This window comes from Grammomys surdaster, unplaced genomic scaffold (genome assembly GCF_004785775.1).
Source record: "Grammomys surdaster isolate TR1022 unplaced genomic scaffold, NIH_TR_1.0 125341, whole genome shotgun sequence".
NCBI lineage: Eukaryota > Metazoa > Chordata > Mammalia > Rodentia > Muridae > Grammomys > Grammomys surdaster.
This window is the reverse complement of record NW_021620215.1, coordinates 434,287-449,680: the sequence shown is the minus strand read 5'-3', so window position 1 is coordinate 449,680 and position 15,394 is coordinate 434,287. Positions and strand designations below refer to the sequence as shown.

The following is a 15,394-nucleotide window of genomic DNA, read 5'->3' as shown; positions in this document are numbered from 1 at the left end:
AGAATTGACAAATGGGACTTCATAAAATTGCAAAGTTTCTGTAAGGCAAAGGACACTGTCAATAGGACAAAACGACAACCAACAAATTGGGAAAAGATCTTTACCAATCCTTCGTCTGATAGAGGGCTAATATCCAATATATACAAAGAACTCAAGAAATTAGACTCCAGACAACCAAATTACCCTATTAAAAAATGGGGTATAGAGCTTAACAAAGATTCGTTCTTTCTATTTTTTCACTAATGGGATGGCATATTAGTCAGTTATTCTGAACTGGAAGTTTTTAGATATGTCATGTGATGCAGACTTACATGGTGTTTTGCTAAGACAGACTCCTGTAGTGTTTTACTGAGGAGGACATGTGATGTTTGGAGGGAGTGACAGCATGCTTGCCTAGTTGGCTTTGCAATGCTTTGTTGGTCTCAAGTCTTCATCTTCACTGATCTTCACTTCATTGAGGGAGGCATGGTAGAGAACTTCTTCTGGTGTCCTTGATGGTCCTGGTTGCTCCCACTGACTCATGCCAATTCAGCAGAGGCCTGGCGGTTTCTGCTGGATCATGCCACTGCTGCTGGTTTTTGTTTGCTATCCTGAAACTACTGAAATGGACTGCCAGTATCCTGATGAAGAGATTGGAATCACCCCAAGGAACTACTTCTAAACAGGTCTACATCCCTTTGTCCTATTTACCATCTTTTCTCCCCTACCTTTGGATGGTGGGCTAGAAGGGGGTTGAAGCATTTGAGAACCCTTATTAAAAGTAAGTTTTAAAAAAAAATCTAAGCCTACCATGGAGGGGGATATTTCCTAAACAGAATGCCAATGGCTCAGGCTCAAAGATTAAGAATCGATAAATAGAACCTCATGAAACTGAAAAGCTTCTGTAAGGCAAAGGACATAGTCAATAGGACAAATCAACAACTTACAGATTGGGGAGAAAGTCTTCACTAACCCCACATCCGATAGATGGCTAATATCCAAAATATATAAAGAACTCAAGAAGCTAACCTCCAAAAAACCAAACAACCCAATCAAAAAATGGAGTACAGAGCTAAACAGAGAATTCACAAGATAAGAATCTCAAACGACTGAGAAACACTTAAAGAAATGTTCAAAGTCTTCAGGGAAATGCAAATCAAAATAACCCTGAGATTCCACCACCTTACACCAATCAGAATGACTAAGTTAAAAAACTCAGGTGACAGCACATGTTGGTGAGGATGTGGAGAAAGAGGAACAGTCCTCCCTTGCTGGTGGGATTGCAAACTGGTACAACCATTTTGGAAATCAATCTGGAGGTTCCTCAGAAAATTGGAAATAGATGTACCTGAAGACCCAGCTATACCACTCTTGGGCATACCCCAAAAGATGCCCCACCATGCCACAGGGCCATGTGTTCCACTATATTCATAGCAGCCTTATCTATGATAGCCAGAATGTGGAAACAACCCAGATGTCCCACAACAGAAGAATGGATACAGAAAATGTGGTTCATTTACACAATGGAATACTACTCAGCTATTAAGGACGAGGATATCCTGAGTTTTGCAGGTAAACGGATGGAACTGGAAAATATCATCCAGAGTGAGAACTCAGATCCAAAAGGATATGCATGGTGCGTATTCACTAATAAGTAGGTATTAGCCAAAAAGGTACAGAATATCTAGGATACAATCCACAGAACTCAAGGTTAACAAGCAGAAGGGCCCAAGTGAGGATGCCTCAATCCCACTTGGGAGGGAGAAGAAGACAATCACAGGAGGCTGAGGGAAGGATGGACCTGGGTGGAAGGGGGTTGGGGAAAAGGGAACATGATCAGGTATGGAGGGGGAGACAGGAGAGAAGCCCTGAGGACCAGTAGAATGAATGGAAATATGAAACCTTGGGGGTTGGGAAATGTGGGCGGAGCCCTAGAAAGAACCAGAGACCTGGGAGGTGAGAGGCTCTCAGGACTCAAAGGGAGGGACCTTAGAGGAAATGTCCAACAGTAGGGAGAGAGAATTTGTAGAATCTACCTCCAGTAGAAAGATAAGACATCAAGTGGAGGGATGCGGTTGCCATCCCACATCAAAAATTCTGACCCAGAATTGTTCCTGTCTAAAAAAACCCTGCAGGGACAAAAATAAGAAGAGACTGAGGGAAAGGAGGTCCAGTGACTGGCCCCACTTGGAATCTATCTCAAGGGGAGGCTCCAAGACCCAACACTATTACTGATGTTATGGTGTGCTTACAGACAGAAGCCTATCCTGGTTGTCCTCTGAGAGGCCCAACAAGCAGCTGACTGAGACAAATACAGATACTTACACCCAAACATTGTCCTGAAGATGGGGACCCCTATGATGAATTAGGGAAAGGCAGGAAGAAGCTGAGGAAGAGGGCATCCCCCTAGGAAGACTAGCAGTCTCAACTAATCTGGATCCTTGAGATCGCTCAGATACTGAGCCACCAACCAGGTTGCATACATGAGCTGGTCCAAGACCCTCCCAACACATATATAGCTGAGGACTGCCTGGTCTGGCCTAAATGGGAGAAGGGGCGCCTAACCCTCGAGAGTCTTGAGGCCCCAGAGAGTGGGGAGGCCTGGCATGGAGGGGGCCTCCTCTTGAAGACAGGGGAGGAGGAGAAATGGGATGAGGAAGTGTGGGAGGACAGTCTGGGAGGGGAGCAATGACTAGACTGTAAAAAAAAAAAATAAAAGTAATATAAAAAAATCTAAGCATACATTACTCTATGCTCATTGTACAGCTATGCAATAAGCATTGTCCCAGGTTTTAGAAACGTGGGCAAGTCTTTAGTCTCCAGTAAAGACAGGAAAAGACAGAGATAAGGCAATGAAACTACTGAATGAATCAGCCTAGGTACATGAAGGCAGATACCAAGGGAATATGGACACAAGCTTTGGAAACCTCTCTCTGAGGAATGATGGGTAGACACAAACTACTCGGGGTAGGAAGAGATGAAAGCTAAGCAAAAAACAGAGGAATACAGCACAGTGCCAGCTGCCCAGATTATCACATAGAGAGAACACCAAGCACAGTGGTCTGACAAAAAAATGTCCTTCATAGGCTCATGTACAAGAATGCTTGATCCCAGGTTGAAGGTACTACTTGGGAGGGTTATGGAGCCTTTAGAAGGTACAGCCTTGCCGGTGTTGAGCTTTAAGGGTTGGAGCCTAACTTCACTTCCTGTTCTCTGCTTCCCATGTGTGGATGCATGTGATTAGCAGTCTTCTTGCTGCTGCTGCCATGCCTTCTGCATCATGGTAGACTCTGTTCCTCTGGATCTGTAAGCCAAGATGAACCTGTCCCTCCTTTATGTTACTTTTGGTCATGGTGTTTTATACAGCAGCGAAAAAGTAACCAATGCGTTAAGTATCTGGTGGTGTGCATTTAAGGTTAATACAGCAGGCCAGGATGTTCAGGCCACACATTCCAAAGGTCTTCAGATTCTGTCTTGCTCAGCTTCTGTGAGATGGACACTGAACCTTTGGAATACTCTGAATGATAAAAGTATTTTTGTATACCTGAGACCTCAGGCCAGCCAGATGGTTCATGCCAACAATGTAATTTATGGTGAACACCTGTTCTTTTACATCTAAGCTGCTTTGGACCATGCTGTTTCAAGTTGACCTCTTCTGGGCCTGGGGACTAGTGGCTAAGATCAGCCATGTACATGCTGCATTCCTGTGTGACTGACCCTCGATAAAACTCTGCCCACCAAAGCTCAGGAGAGCAACGTGGTTGGCAATACTTGGTCTGTTTTCCCACTCATTGTTGCTAGGAGAATTGTGTCTATGTGCATCCCCTAGGAGAGGGCAATGGGAAATCTAGGTTTTACTGGATTTTGTCTTATGAGCCTTTCTCTACTTTCAGATTTTAATTTGAATTCCTTAACTTCCATAAAGAGTTGGGTGTCTGAGATCTCTATGAATTATGGTCAGTAGTGATGGGTTTCTGTCTATGGGCTGGATCCCAGTGTGGCTTTACTTAGCACTTAGCCCTATCTAGAAATCATGAAAACATGAAAATCAATGAATTTTCTTGGGATGGGGATAAGGGCAACCAAAGGCACATACAATGTACTTAAAGAGATCAGCAGTGTCACCTGGGAGATGGCTGTAGCCATTTCCATTCCCCATTGGTCACTTTGGATTCAAAACAGCCAGTACTCCGTATTTATTAGTAATGAAGATGAGTGTGGTTATTAGACAAACTGGAGGGGGAAAACAAATCCCAGAACTGTTTGTCATATTCGATGCTACTACACATTGAAAATTCCGAGGTGGTATTGCTAATTTGTTCCGTGATCACATATCCGTAGTAGCAGAGTAAGTCAAGGGAGAAATAGGGCGAGGGGGTGGTTGCAGCAACTTAAGCAATTTATTGGCACAAAGGAGTCCCTTATCAAGGCTGCAAATAAGGCATCAATTTCAGGGATAGGTGTGCACCAAAGTGTTTCTCAAATTTCTGTTTGCTTGGACGAGCATGCTGCCTTCTTAAAAGTGTGCCTTGAATCTGTAACAGCTAGAAAATGTTGGCTATCATAGTGGGGGGAGAAGTGCTTATGTAAATAATTATTCAATCAATGGGGGACTTCAGTTTTGATGCCTTTTTGAGGCTTGAGGCAGAAGTCTGTCTGAGATGACAACGGCCAGTGTGGACATTAGTTGGACAGCAATGATCCTGAAGTCTAGTGATCAGAGGGTTTCACAGATGGCCCGGGAGATCAAATGCCTCAATTCTGGGCAAGGTCCTTCTATTTCTTCTTTTTTCTAATTACAACCGCCTCCCTGCTCTGATCTATGAAAGGGAAGGTGGTTAATTGCTAACTGCAGGCTTCCGCCTCATTGTACGGTGTGACTTGGGGCTCAGTACTTAAACTCTCTGGGTGTTAGTGTGCTCACTGTGTATTGGTTATTCTGGTAGCACTTTGCATGTGGGGTTTTATACAATTTCTTCTTGAAGAGTGAATGAGATAATGTCTGTAAAGTACTTGGCATGGGGCCTGGCATACATTAAGGGGTCAAACAACAAAACCATAAAGAGTAGCAGGATTTTCAATAAATCATCAAACATAAAAAGCCATTTTTGAGGGCTCCATGCCAGCCACATAAGCCCCAGGACTGTCATCCTGGGAGAGGACATCTGCATCTATGTACCTTGAGTTAGAGACAGATGTGACAGAAATACTTTGCTGGTACTTGGTCCAATGCTCAGGCCACATTTGATTTTTAGTTTATTAAAATTTTATCTGTCTGTCTGTCTGTCTGTCTGTCTGTCTGTCTGTAGGTCAGAGGACAACATGTGGGAACAGGTTTTCTCCTTTCAGTATGTGGGCCTAGGGAATTGAACTCAGGTCGTCAGCCTTGACAGCAGATGATTATACCTACTGAGAAATTGTGCCAGCCCCAGGCCACATAGTAAAGTGTAACACATAATTACGGTGTAATCTATTGTGTTTAGGTGCAAAATTATTCTCTGGCCACCTAGGAGGAAGAAATGGGTCCTAGGGGACAGGTGGGTAAGACAATCAGTAGGGCTGAGCTCTGAAATGCAGACAGACTTTCTCATGTCTCTAGAGTCATGGGAAGTCTTGCAAGGAGGGTATTTGGTGAAAGAAACACCAGCTATGGACTTTGGGGATAACATAGCTGACTTGAGTGTACATCTTAGCTTCTTCAAAACAAATGGTTTGAATTTGTGATGCCCCTCTTCCACCCTGTGCTCACCCATAAGCTCCTGTGTCTGAATGCTTGGTCCCCAGTTGATAGAGCTGTTTTGGAAGGTTGTAGAATCTTCAGGAAGTAGAGCCTAACTGGAGGAAGTGAGTCCATAGGGGTGGAGCGTGAGGTTTAGCAGCTCAGTACCTTCCTCATGTCCTCTCAGCTTCCAGCCACTTTACACTCTTTCTGCCTTGCTTGCTTTCACCATATGGACTGTATCCCTTTGAACTGTAAGCCAAAGCAAAACCTTCCCCCCTTAAGTTGCTTCTGGTCAGGTAAGCAGTCTCAGGAATGAGACAAGTAACTAAGACAAGTGTGATTTTTGGTACATTATTCCCTTTTCTCTATCTCAACTCCTGTAGAAAGGAGAAATCACTTGACTTGCAGAGTTGTAATGATAAAATTACATAAGGCAAGGTATATGTAAACCACCAGCTACATGGTAAGTGCTTCATAAATGATGGCAATTATGCTTATATAAGCAAGCAAAGTACGGGTATGACAAACCATGAAATGCATTTGTGGTAACTGTCATTGTTTTGTGACAAAAATTCCTGTGAGACCAAATTAGTTTCCTTCTCAGAAAAAAGAATGATAAGACAGGGATAGCAGGAGCTTGCATATGAGGGATGGCAAATGTGTGCAGCTCATGCTGAGAAAGGATCTATCATTTAGATCAATTCTCTGTCCCAGAAATATGCTCATTATTGCCCCGAGGGAAAGTGACTTTGGTGAGGTGAGAGGGTGTAGAGTGGGGTGGACCCCCTCAGGCAGGGGAAGAGCAAGAGTGAACTGCCCTTTGTAAGGTATTGCTCAATATTAGGGTAGGATGCCTGTTACTTTGTCGACTTGGGCACAGTGACCCTCAACTGAGGAACTACTTGTATCAGACTGGGCTGTGGGTACCTCTGTGGGGGCATATTTCTTGATTGCTGGTTGATGTGGGAGAGCCCAGCCCACTGTGGGCGGTGTCATTCCTGGGCAGATGTCTTTGGGTTCTATGAGAAAACAGGCTGAGATAATCACAGAGGGCAAGTCCATCAGCAGGGTTCCTTCGTGGTCTCCAGTTCCTGCCTCCAGTTCTTGCCTTGGCTTCCCTCCACGATGGATGGTCAGCTGGAAATACAATGAAAACAGACTCTTTCCTTTCCAAATCACATTTGCTTATTGTGGAAAATAGCCCCCATAGGCTCACAGGGAGTGGCACTATTAGGAGGTGTGTCCTCATTGGAGTGGGTGTGGCCTTGTTGGAGGAAGTGTGGCACTAGGGGTGGGCTTTGAGGTTTCAGGAGCTCAAGCCAGACCCAGTGTTCGCTCTCTATCCCTGTTGCCTTCAGATCCAGATATAGAACTCTCAGCTCCTTCTTCAGCACCATGTCTGCCTTCATGCCGCGATGTTTCTCGCCTTGGTGATAATGAACTAAACCTCTGAACTGTAAGCCAGCCTAACTACATGTTTTCTTTTATAAGAGTTGCTGTGGTCATGGTGTCTATTCACAGCAATAAAACCCCAAGACAGTCATGTTTATCACAGGCACAGAAACCAAGCCTGACCCAGGGTGGAAGCTGTTTCAAGTATGGTTATCAGCAACTCATTGGGAAAGTAATCCTTCTGAATAAAGAAAGTTAGTGGTGTTTAAGACCTTGCTGGAAAACAAGCTTGGAAAGTGTTGAGAACCTGGAAATAACTTGACTTCCAGACATTGGTTGGAAAGGTGGCAATATGTGAACTGGTCCTTGTTCCCCTATTATGACATTATGACATCCCCTATTATGATATTATAGATCCACAATCTGTTCCTCTTCTTCCAGAGAAAACGAAACCTGCATGTTGATATGTTGCAGTCTCTCAGTGGGGCAGGTTAGATTCCTATTGGAAATATGTGGCAGTCTCTAGAGACATCTTTGACTGTCATAACTAGAGGGCTGTGTGGCTGGCATCTGATGCGTACAAACCAGGGACACTGCTAAACATCCTACAGCACAGAGTCCCCGTGACCCCCGAATATCCAGCTCTGGTTCAAAATGTCAGGAGTGCTAAGGGTGAGAAGCCCTCGTCTGGTGCAAATGTAACTAGGCTTCTCAAATGGAGGAGGAGCAGTCCTGGAACCAGCATAGGATGTCATGGGGATGGGCCAATGCTAATAAGTGCCCTTCAATGGCAGACAAATCAGAAGGAAGGCTGATGGGAAAGTGCAAGTTCTGGGGGGCAGAAACGAGCACACATGGAGCTTCAGGCTAACCCCTCAAGGTAGACTGAAGGAGAAGGGCAGAGCTTTTCATTTGAAGTCAACTCTTACTTATTTAAAAGCGATTTCCTTAAGCACGTAATTATATGTTTATTTCCCTAAGGAACTCTTGAGGCAGAGGAGACCTGCTTAAATTATGGGGCGGGAACTGCGCACAGGGCTTTAATGGGATTAGAAAAATTTTCTGTCTCCTTCAAAGGAGCCTTGGGCGGAAGGTGAGCAGAGTCTGCTCGGGCAGTGCAGAGAGAGGATATGGGGAGGACCAGACAGCAGAAAGGTCGAGGACGGGGCACACAGCACAGCTGCTCAGTACTGGCAAGGAGACACAACTCTCTCTCAGGCACAGCTTCAAGGCCCTCACCTCCTCCTGTATGGGTAAGCTCTGGCAGTGAAAGAAAAGAGCTGAGGAAACAGGCTTTTCTGTTTTGCTGGGTTATGCCCTCCTCAGGAAAACATGCACACAGACATGCACACTCCTGTAGTAGCTGGTCTGGTTTACATCATGGGGCAGGCATGGGAGGGGCTAAGCTTTTGGTTAGAGGAAGGTGAGGGTTTCATGCTGTGTGTCTGTCCCCTTTCCCTCCTTGCAGCCTGGATGCCTGGGACTTTGGAGTTTCTTGTCTTTGGCTGATATGCCCCCTGGGCAGGCTAGAGAGGACCCAAGGAGACAGCTAAGGAATGGGTCCCCCAGACAAAACAGAGAAAAGATTCTCGATGACACACTTATATTTCTTGCTTAAAAAAGCCATTTGTGTAAGAGTGAGCTGGCTAATGCTGAGTTATGGGCATCAGGGAAGACAGGGGAAGTACAGGGGAGGGGCTGGTGTAGGCCTAGCTCTAGTCTTTGATAGGAGAGCTGGAGGCTGAAGGGGAACTCTTGGCTGTCTGTCTGGTGTCTGGAATAGTAGAAATAGCCTTTAGTGTACATCACATGTGAAGGGACTGTCATTACCCTTCTCCAGAAGGCAGGGTTCCTGAGAAGAGGAATCATGACTTACATTACTGTGTCAGTTCCACCTCTAACAGCACCTGGTTCACACGGGGACACAGAGTATACCTCAGGATGGATTCTCCCTTTCTCAGCTCAGCCTATTATAGCAGAAGGTAGGGCACGAATTCAGACTGCCATTATGGAAAAGAGTCTACCGGGCTCATGTATGACACTTAGCTCATTGCTCAGAAAGTCCAAAGTGTGGTGCTCATAGCAGGATGGAGTCCAGCAGGAGATAACACCTGAGAAACATGGCCAAGATTCAGAGTCCCAGAGTTATTTATTTGATTACTTAATATTTATAACCACCAAGACTAAGTTCCAGCCTTCCTTAGTCTGAGACTGGGGACAACATAGGGGTTGGAGGCAACAGATAAGCCGAGTGCATCCGAGGCTGGTAAGAGGTGGCCAGCCCTGGAGAGAGAGGGGGAGGAGAAGGGGAGAGGGAGAGGGGGAGAGACAGAGAGAAACCTTATCTGTGAGCATGATATGCAGGCCTTCTATACCCTGAGAAGAACAAAGGCAGCTCAGGTAAGACAGATGACCCTTCATAAGGGGTGATATCAATGGGGCACTGCTGGTGTGGGGGGTGCAGATTCCTGAGGTCGCTTGGAGACTGTGTGGCCAGGGACATGGATCTTTCACTGGCCAGTTCTTGTCTCTCACATATGGTCAGGGAACAGCACCTAGAATCCTATCATCTTCAAGGAGACAAAGGGTGTGCTGAAGTCCTGGCCCATCCTTCTGTTTCCTAGAGCTGTGGCCCCAGGCCTTTCTGAACTCCAGCCACCTAATCCAAAGAACTGAGGTGTTTTTTGTCTTTTCACCCACCCAGGGCTGCAGGGAGCTGAAGTACTGGGATGCTGTGTACATGCACAGCGGTAATGAGTTCTTATTAGTTATTACCTCATTTTCATGGGGTCTCACCCATCCGGACAGCCAGGTTATGGTTTTGGGGAAGGACTACTTTTGACCAATAGGAGCCAGTGGGAGCTGAAGGATGCAGTACTTTAGTCCACTCCCCTTCCTCCCTGGACACACTTTCTATACACAGCAGGAGTGGGGGAGGGGGAAAGGCAAGGCTGCTGAATCCCTCATTTTGTTCGCTGGTAGAACTGGAAGACCGCCTTCTCTTGTTCATACGTCTCAATGGATCCTGGTCGCAGGCGCCGAATCTCAGCAATGGCATCTCCTGCGGCCAAACCCCTCTCCTTTACCAGGTAGCAGGCCAGCATGGTGCCAGTGCGGCCAAAGCCTAGGGCACAGTGCACCCCGACAGCCTGCGAAGTAGAGACTGATAGAGTGGACTCCAGTGCCTTCCCCAGGACTCCCTAGTCCCCACCACACGTCTTAGGCCCTTAAAGGACAAGACATGACTAGGACAAGACAAGCCTCTGAAATGGCTGGTTCCAAGCTGGGCTCTCAGCCTGCATCTCCTGTCCTCTATCCTGTGCTGGCTTGTACTGTACATCCATTTTTTCTGAAATGTGTCAGTCCAAACTGAGATGAGGTGCCAAATACTTTTAAGATGCAGCATGAAAAAGACTGGAAATGCCTCATTAATAATTTGTTTCATATTGATTCTATGTTGAAATACTATCTTTGACTTACTGGATTAGTACAAAATTAACTTCACTTGCTTCTTTTTCAGCTTTTTTTTTTTTTAAAGCGTAGCCGCTAGTAAAATTTAAAATTACAAGTGTGTCTCTGTGACATATGGACCTCTAGTAAATGGGTTTTGAACCGCTTCCATCTGACTTCGGCGCTCCCTGGACTCCTGGAAGTATCTCGTCTGACAGTCCTCTATCTCCAGCCTACTTGACATCATCTCTCCTAGCACCACAGTTGACTCTATGTAGGGGGTGGGTCCATCTATCTCCCACCCCACTTAGCCCTGTCATCCCCCTCTTCTGCCAACCTCCAGACTCTCCCACTCCTTTCAGACTTCAGCCCCCCGGCCCCGCCCACTCATTTCCTTCTAGGCCCCGCCCTCTCGCTTTGGCTCAAGAACGCGCTGACCTCGCCCCGGGCATTGGCCTCGTCGACGATCTTCACAAACTGGTCGATCTGTTCCGGGGACGGCGGGCAAAAGTCAGGGATGCGCAGTCGGTGTAGCGTGAGGCCGGGACAGGTGTCACTGTGAGGGGGTCCGCGCTCCGTCAGGGACACCAGGTGTCGCACGCCCAGGTCCAGCAGGAACTGGTAGTGCGCGGGCAGCCGCGGCAACGCCAGCCCGGCCAGCCGTCCCGGGAGCACCCAGGAGAAGTTGGGGGGCTGTATGCCCATTGTGGGGGGGGGCACCCAGGGCGAGGCTGGCCTTTCCTACTCTGTCGAGCGATCGGGTCACCCCCCCTCCCTGCTCAGCACTTGCCCTAGCGGACCTCGTAGTCTCTCAGACCCGCCCCGTGACGCTCCTCCCCACCCAGGGTTGGCTGAGTAGCGGGGGCGGGGCTAAGACGGCTCCAAGGCAGGCAGAGAAGCCCTACAGCCCAACGGATGTGGAGCAGGGCACTCGTTGATAGGCTGGGTAATCAACAACAAGCGTGATTATTGCAGCCAGGAGCGAATGCACTAAGGAAACCGAGAACAAATTAATTGCTCCTGTAGAGGAAACAGCCCAGGGCTGGGCTCTGCTGCTCCCTGGTGGTACGTTGCAGTTACTGCATCGTGGGCTAGCTGCCTAAGGGCCTGGGGTCTCCTTTTCACAGTTTTTGTACAAGGGTTTAAGTAGTAGAAGACAAATCTACTTCTGTCTGGGCGCGGGTGTGGATGGGTAATCTCTTCAATGACCATACAGTCATGGTTGGTGTCTTCTTGAGTTCTTGAAGTAAGAGGGAACTACTATGTCCCAGACAACAGAAAATTTTATTTTTCTACTGCTGGGACTGTTAAAGGGTGGGGGTTGGGAAGATATGTGGCACTGGGAATGGTACTCAGGGTAATCTAGTAATCACAATCAACAACATAAGAATTAACAGTATTTGAGCGTTTGCTTTGTTGTAGGTGTTTGTGCGAGCACTTTTTATATTTTTAATTAATTGTCATAAGACAGATGATCACAATAACCCCATTTTGGAGATGAGAAAACTGAGGCACTGAGGAAGCTAAGGAAGATACTGTTCTCCAGAATCTCTCTCTCTTTTAAAAATATTTATCGTATGTATCTGAGTACCCTGTAGCTGTCTTCAGACCCACCAGAAGACTGCTTTGGGTCCCATTACAGATGGTTGAGAGTCACTATGTAGTTGCTGGAAATTGAACTCAGGACCTCTGGAAGAGCAGTCAGTGCTCTTAACCCCTGAGCCATCTCTCTAGCCCCAGAATCTCTTTTTAAAAATTATCATTTATTTTTATCTTATATAATTGGTGTTTTGCCTGCATGTGTATCTTTGTGAAAGTGTCAGAACTCTTGGAGCTGGAGTCACAGACATATGTGAGCTGTCATGTGGGTGCTGGGAATGGAACCCTCTGGAAGAACAGCTAGTGCTCTTAACTGCTCCACCCCTTTCCAGAATTTTTTAATAACACACTTTCCTATAGTGAACCAGGAAATGACTTTTTTTTTAACATAGCCATCTTTATTCTCTTCCAAACATCATTGTGTTTAAAATCCTGGATATTTTCTTAAGCAGGGGCCTAGAGAAGTTGGTTATTTGTGGCCAGGGACATATTGACTTAAGCCCACAACACCTGGCCGTGAAGATGTCCTACCCTCCTTGTTGCTGGTCATTAGGGTGAAAATCTGGGCCTTGGTAGCCATAACAAACCAAGATTGGCTACTTGTTTCCAACTGTCAATTAAATAAAGCTCCTAGTGAAAGTGGGAGGTGGTTTATTCAGTGTGCTACATTAGTAAGAGAAACAAAGAGGTCCAGTCCTTGTCACCCAAGTCTACCTTTGGGGTCTTGGCATAAGGATTAGGCTTAAGTAAGAGTTATGTATAACAGCATTCCTGGTCAAGGTGTGGTTCCCCACTCCCCTGTCATCCTAGCCTCTGCTCTAGTCTCTCATTCAAGGAGACAAGTCATCAGAACACGTGAAATCTCTCTCTGGGAGTCAATGTTCCATCTTTCAGACACCAGGCTCCCAGCCTTTTCCTTCCCCAGCAGGAGTCTCCCGGGGAAATTCCAGGATCTTGGAGTCCATTGTTTCAGCAACTAGACAGCTGGAGGGAGGGGCACACGTGTCTCTAGAATACCTTCATTCCTGCCTATGACATCTGTGTCTTCCTACCCCCTAATACACAAAGTTATCCCATGGCTTCAGCAAAATGGAAGGATTTCTCCCTTCCAAGGTGGACAGCCTGCTCTGGCTTAGTGGGAGCGCGCCTTGACTGCAGACAGGGACCCTCCCAGGTTCCGTGTGGCTCAGCTTCTCCCTGGTGAGGTTCTTCGTGGTATCTGGCTGAGCTGTCTCTGGAAGTAACATTTCCAGGAACTGTCCTGGGGTGAGCAGATCCTTTCTTGGGTTCTTTGCCTTCTCTGTTCATTTTCTACGTGTCAGGGAAGAAATTCCCACTTTTCTCCTTGCCCTTCTGCATGCATCTCTTACCTCCTTGCTGTTCACTCCCAAACCTGTCTTCTTCTCCAGTATAAAAACAATTTTTTTTGGGAAACAGATTCTCCTCTCTCTTGAGACCCTAAATTGCTATCAGTGTGCTCTTTCTCTCTCTTGTGGGTCTCTTTGAGGCTAAAAGCCATCCCTACCCAGGCTTGCCTGTGGAAAGACCAGTTGGCTCCTAGTGAAGACTTGCTCCCCCTTTTGTCTGCTCATCTGTCATCTTCCAGAGAGAGAAGGGCTCAGGGTCCATGTCTGAGCTGTGTCCCATTGCAAATTTTTTCTTTAATTTTCTGTCTCAGCTGAGGGTTTCTGTAAGAAAAACCACTGCTGGGGTTCTGGCTAGGCTTCCTGCAACCATGGCAGTTCCTTACACAATATCTACAGGATCATTCTTGCCTGTTGAGGGTTATCTGGGCCTCCAGAGGGTTTAGGCTCTGTGTACTTTGATCTTCCACTGTGGATGTTACTTTGTTGAGCCAGAATTTCCTGTTTTCATTGGAACTAAGACTGATTTGTTAGATTCTTTTATTTTTTTTGCTGGAGCCTGAAGATGGTGTTCAAAAATGTTAGGTAAATTGATTAAAAAATTAAAGAGAATGCATTGGAAAGACATACCCCAAGACACTGGGAGTCTCCAGAGTGTTTGTGGGTTCTTCAGTTGCATGGAGACTGTGTTGAATATTATGTCTAACTTCTTTTAAAACTTCATTTTTTATTGTAATATAATTCACACACCAAAATATGCAATGAACACACACTTCAGTGAAGTTTTACATGTGTAGACGCACACACACACACACACACACACACCAATTAAAGTAGATAAGGAACATTATCTCATACTAACTATTTATTTATTGAGTTTATGCTTTAATCTTTCTGAAAGGCTTAGCATTGTTTTTTAAAAAACAATTTCATACAGAGTATTGTGATCATATTTGCCCCTGTTACCCTCTCATCTCCCTCCTGGAGATCTCCCCTTTTTCCTGTCTCTCCTTTTAAGGAAGTGATTCTCTGTCTAATTACTTTTTTTTGTATAAGGGGCAGGTTTCTTGGTCTTTATTGAGCATGGTCCTTATTGCATGCAGCTGTGTTGATAGATAGTATGTGTGTATGTGGGTATGTGTGTGCAGATGGACATGTTTTTAGGGGAACAAAAAGATTTAGTAACTTCCCTGACTGAGGAATTTATGCCATACTTGGGGGAATTTAGATGCAGATATAATAATTATTCCCAGAATATGTAATAAAGTACTAAACTTCTCATCAAAGCCATTGCCAGTATCTGACAATCAGATAATATACAGTCAAAAACTAACTGTGCAATAGAAGTAATAAGCATGGAGTCACTCGGAGGAAGTGAAGGTGGGGCGAGAACCACAAGATGTTTCTGGAGGCAGACTCTTCCTTCTCCGTTTAGTTTTCTGTTTATTCAGAAGCTCAACAGAATAGTTTTAGTACATCCTAACTACTCCTTCTCTCATCAGTAATAATATTTTGACGTAATTCTTTTTGTGTACATGTGTGCTTGTGGTGTGTGTGTGTGTGTAGGCTTGTCTTAGTTATTTTCTATTGTTATTCTAAGACATCATGACCAAGATAACTTATAAAGTAAAACATTAGTTCAGTGGTTACAGAGGGTCAGAGTTCATGACTATCGTATAGGCATGGCACTGGAGTAGTAGCTGAAAACTTACTCCAGAAGCATGAGACATTCTCTCTCCTCTCTCTCTCTCTCTCTCTCTCTCTCTCTCTCTCTCTCTCTCTCTCTCTCTCTCCCTCCCTCCCTCTCTCCCTCTCTCTCTTTCTTATACACACACACACACACACACACACACACATACACACACACACACACACACACACACACACA

General features: G+C 45.8%; 1 protein-coding gene across 1 annotated transcript; it reads right to left on the bottom strand.

Moving 5' to 3' along the window:
- Positions 1-9,223: 9,223 nt before the first annotated feature.
- On the bottom strand, positions 9,224-11,305 carry Dusp23 (dual specificity phosphatase 23). The gene is made up of 2 exons (XM_028785734.1): positions 10,982-11,305; positions 9,224-10,242 (listed from the first exon to the last, which is right to left on the bottom strand). Exons 1-2 carry the CDS (start codon positions 11,246-11,248, stop codon positions 10,057-10,059), a joined length of 453 nt encoding a protein of 150 aa, XP_028641567.1. The 5' UTR covers positions 11,249-11,305; the 3' UTR covers positions 9,224-10,056.
- Positions 11,306-15,394: the final 4,089 nt, after the last annotated feature.

Coding starts and splice junctions, on each gene's coding strand:
- Dusp23 (XM_028785734.1), bottom strand. CDS start 11,248: ATGGGCATACAGCCCCCCAACTTCTCCTGGGTGCTCCCGGGACGGCTG. Junction 10,243..10,981: donor AGGCCAATGCCCGGGGCGAG/GTCAGCGCGTTC, acceptor TCTACTTCGCAG/GCTGTCGGGGTGCACTGTGC.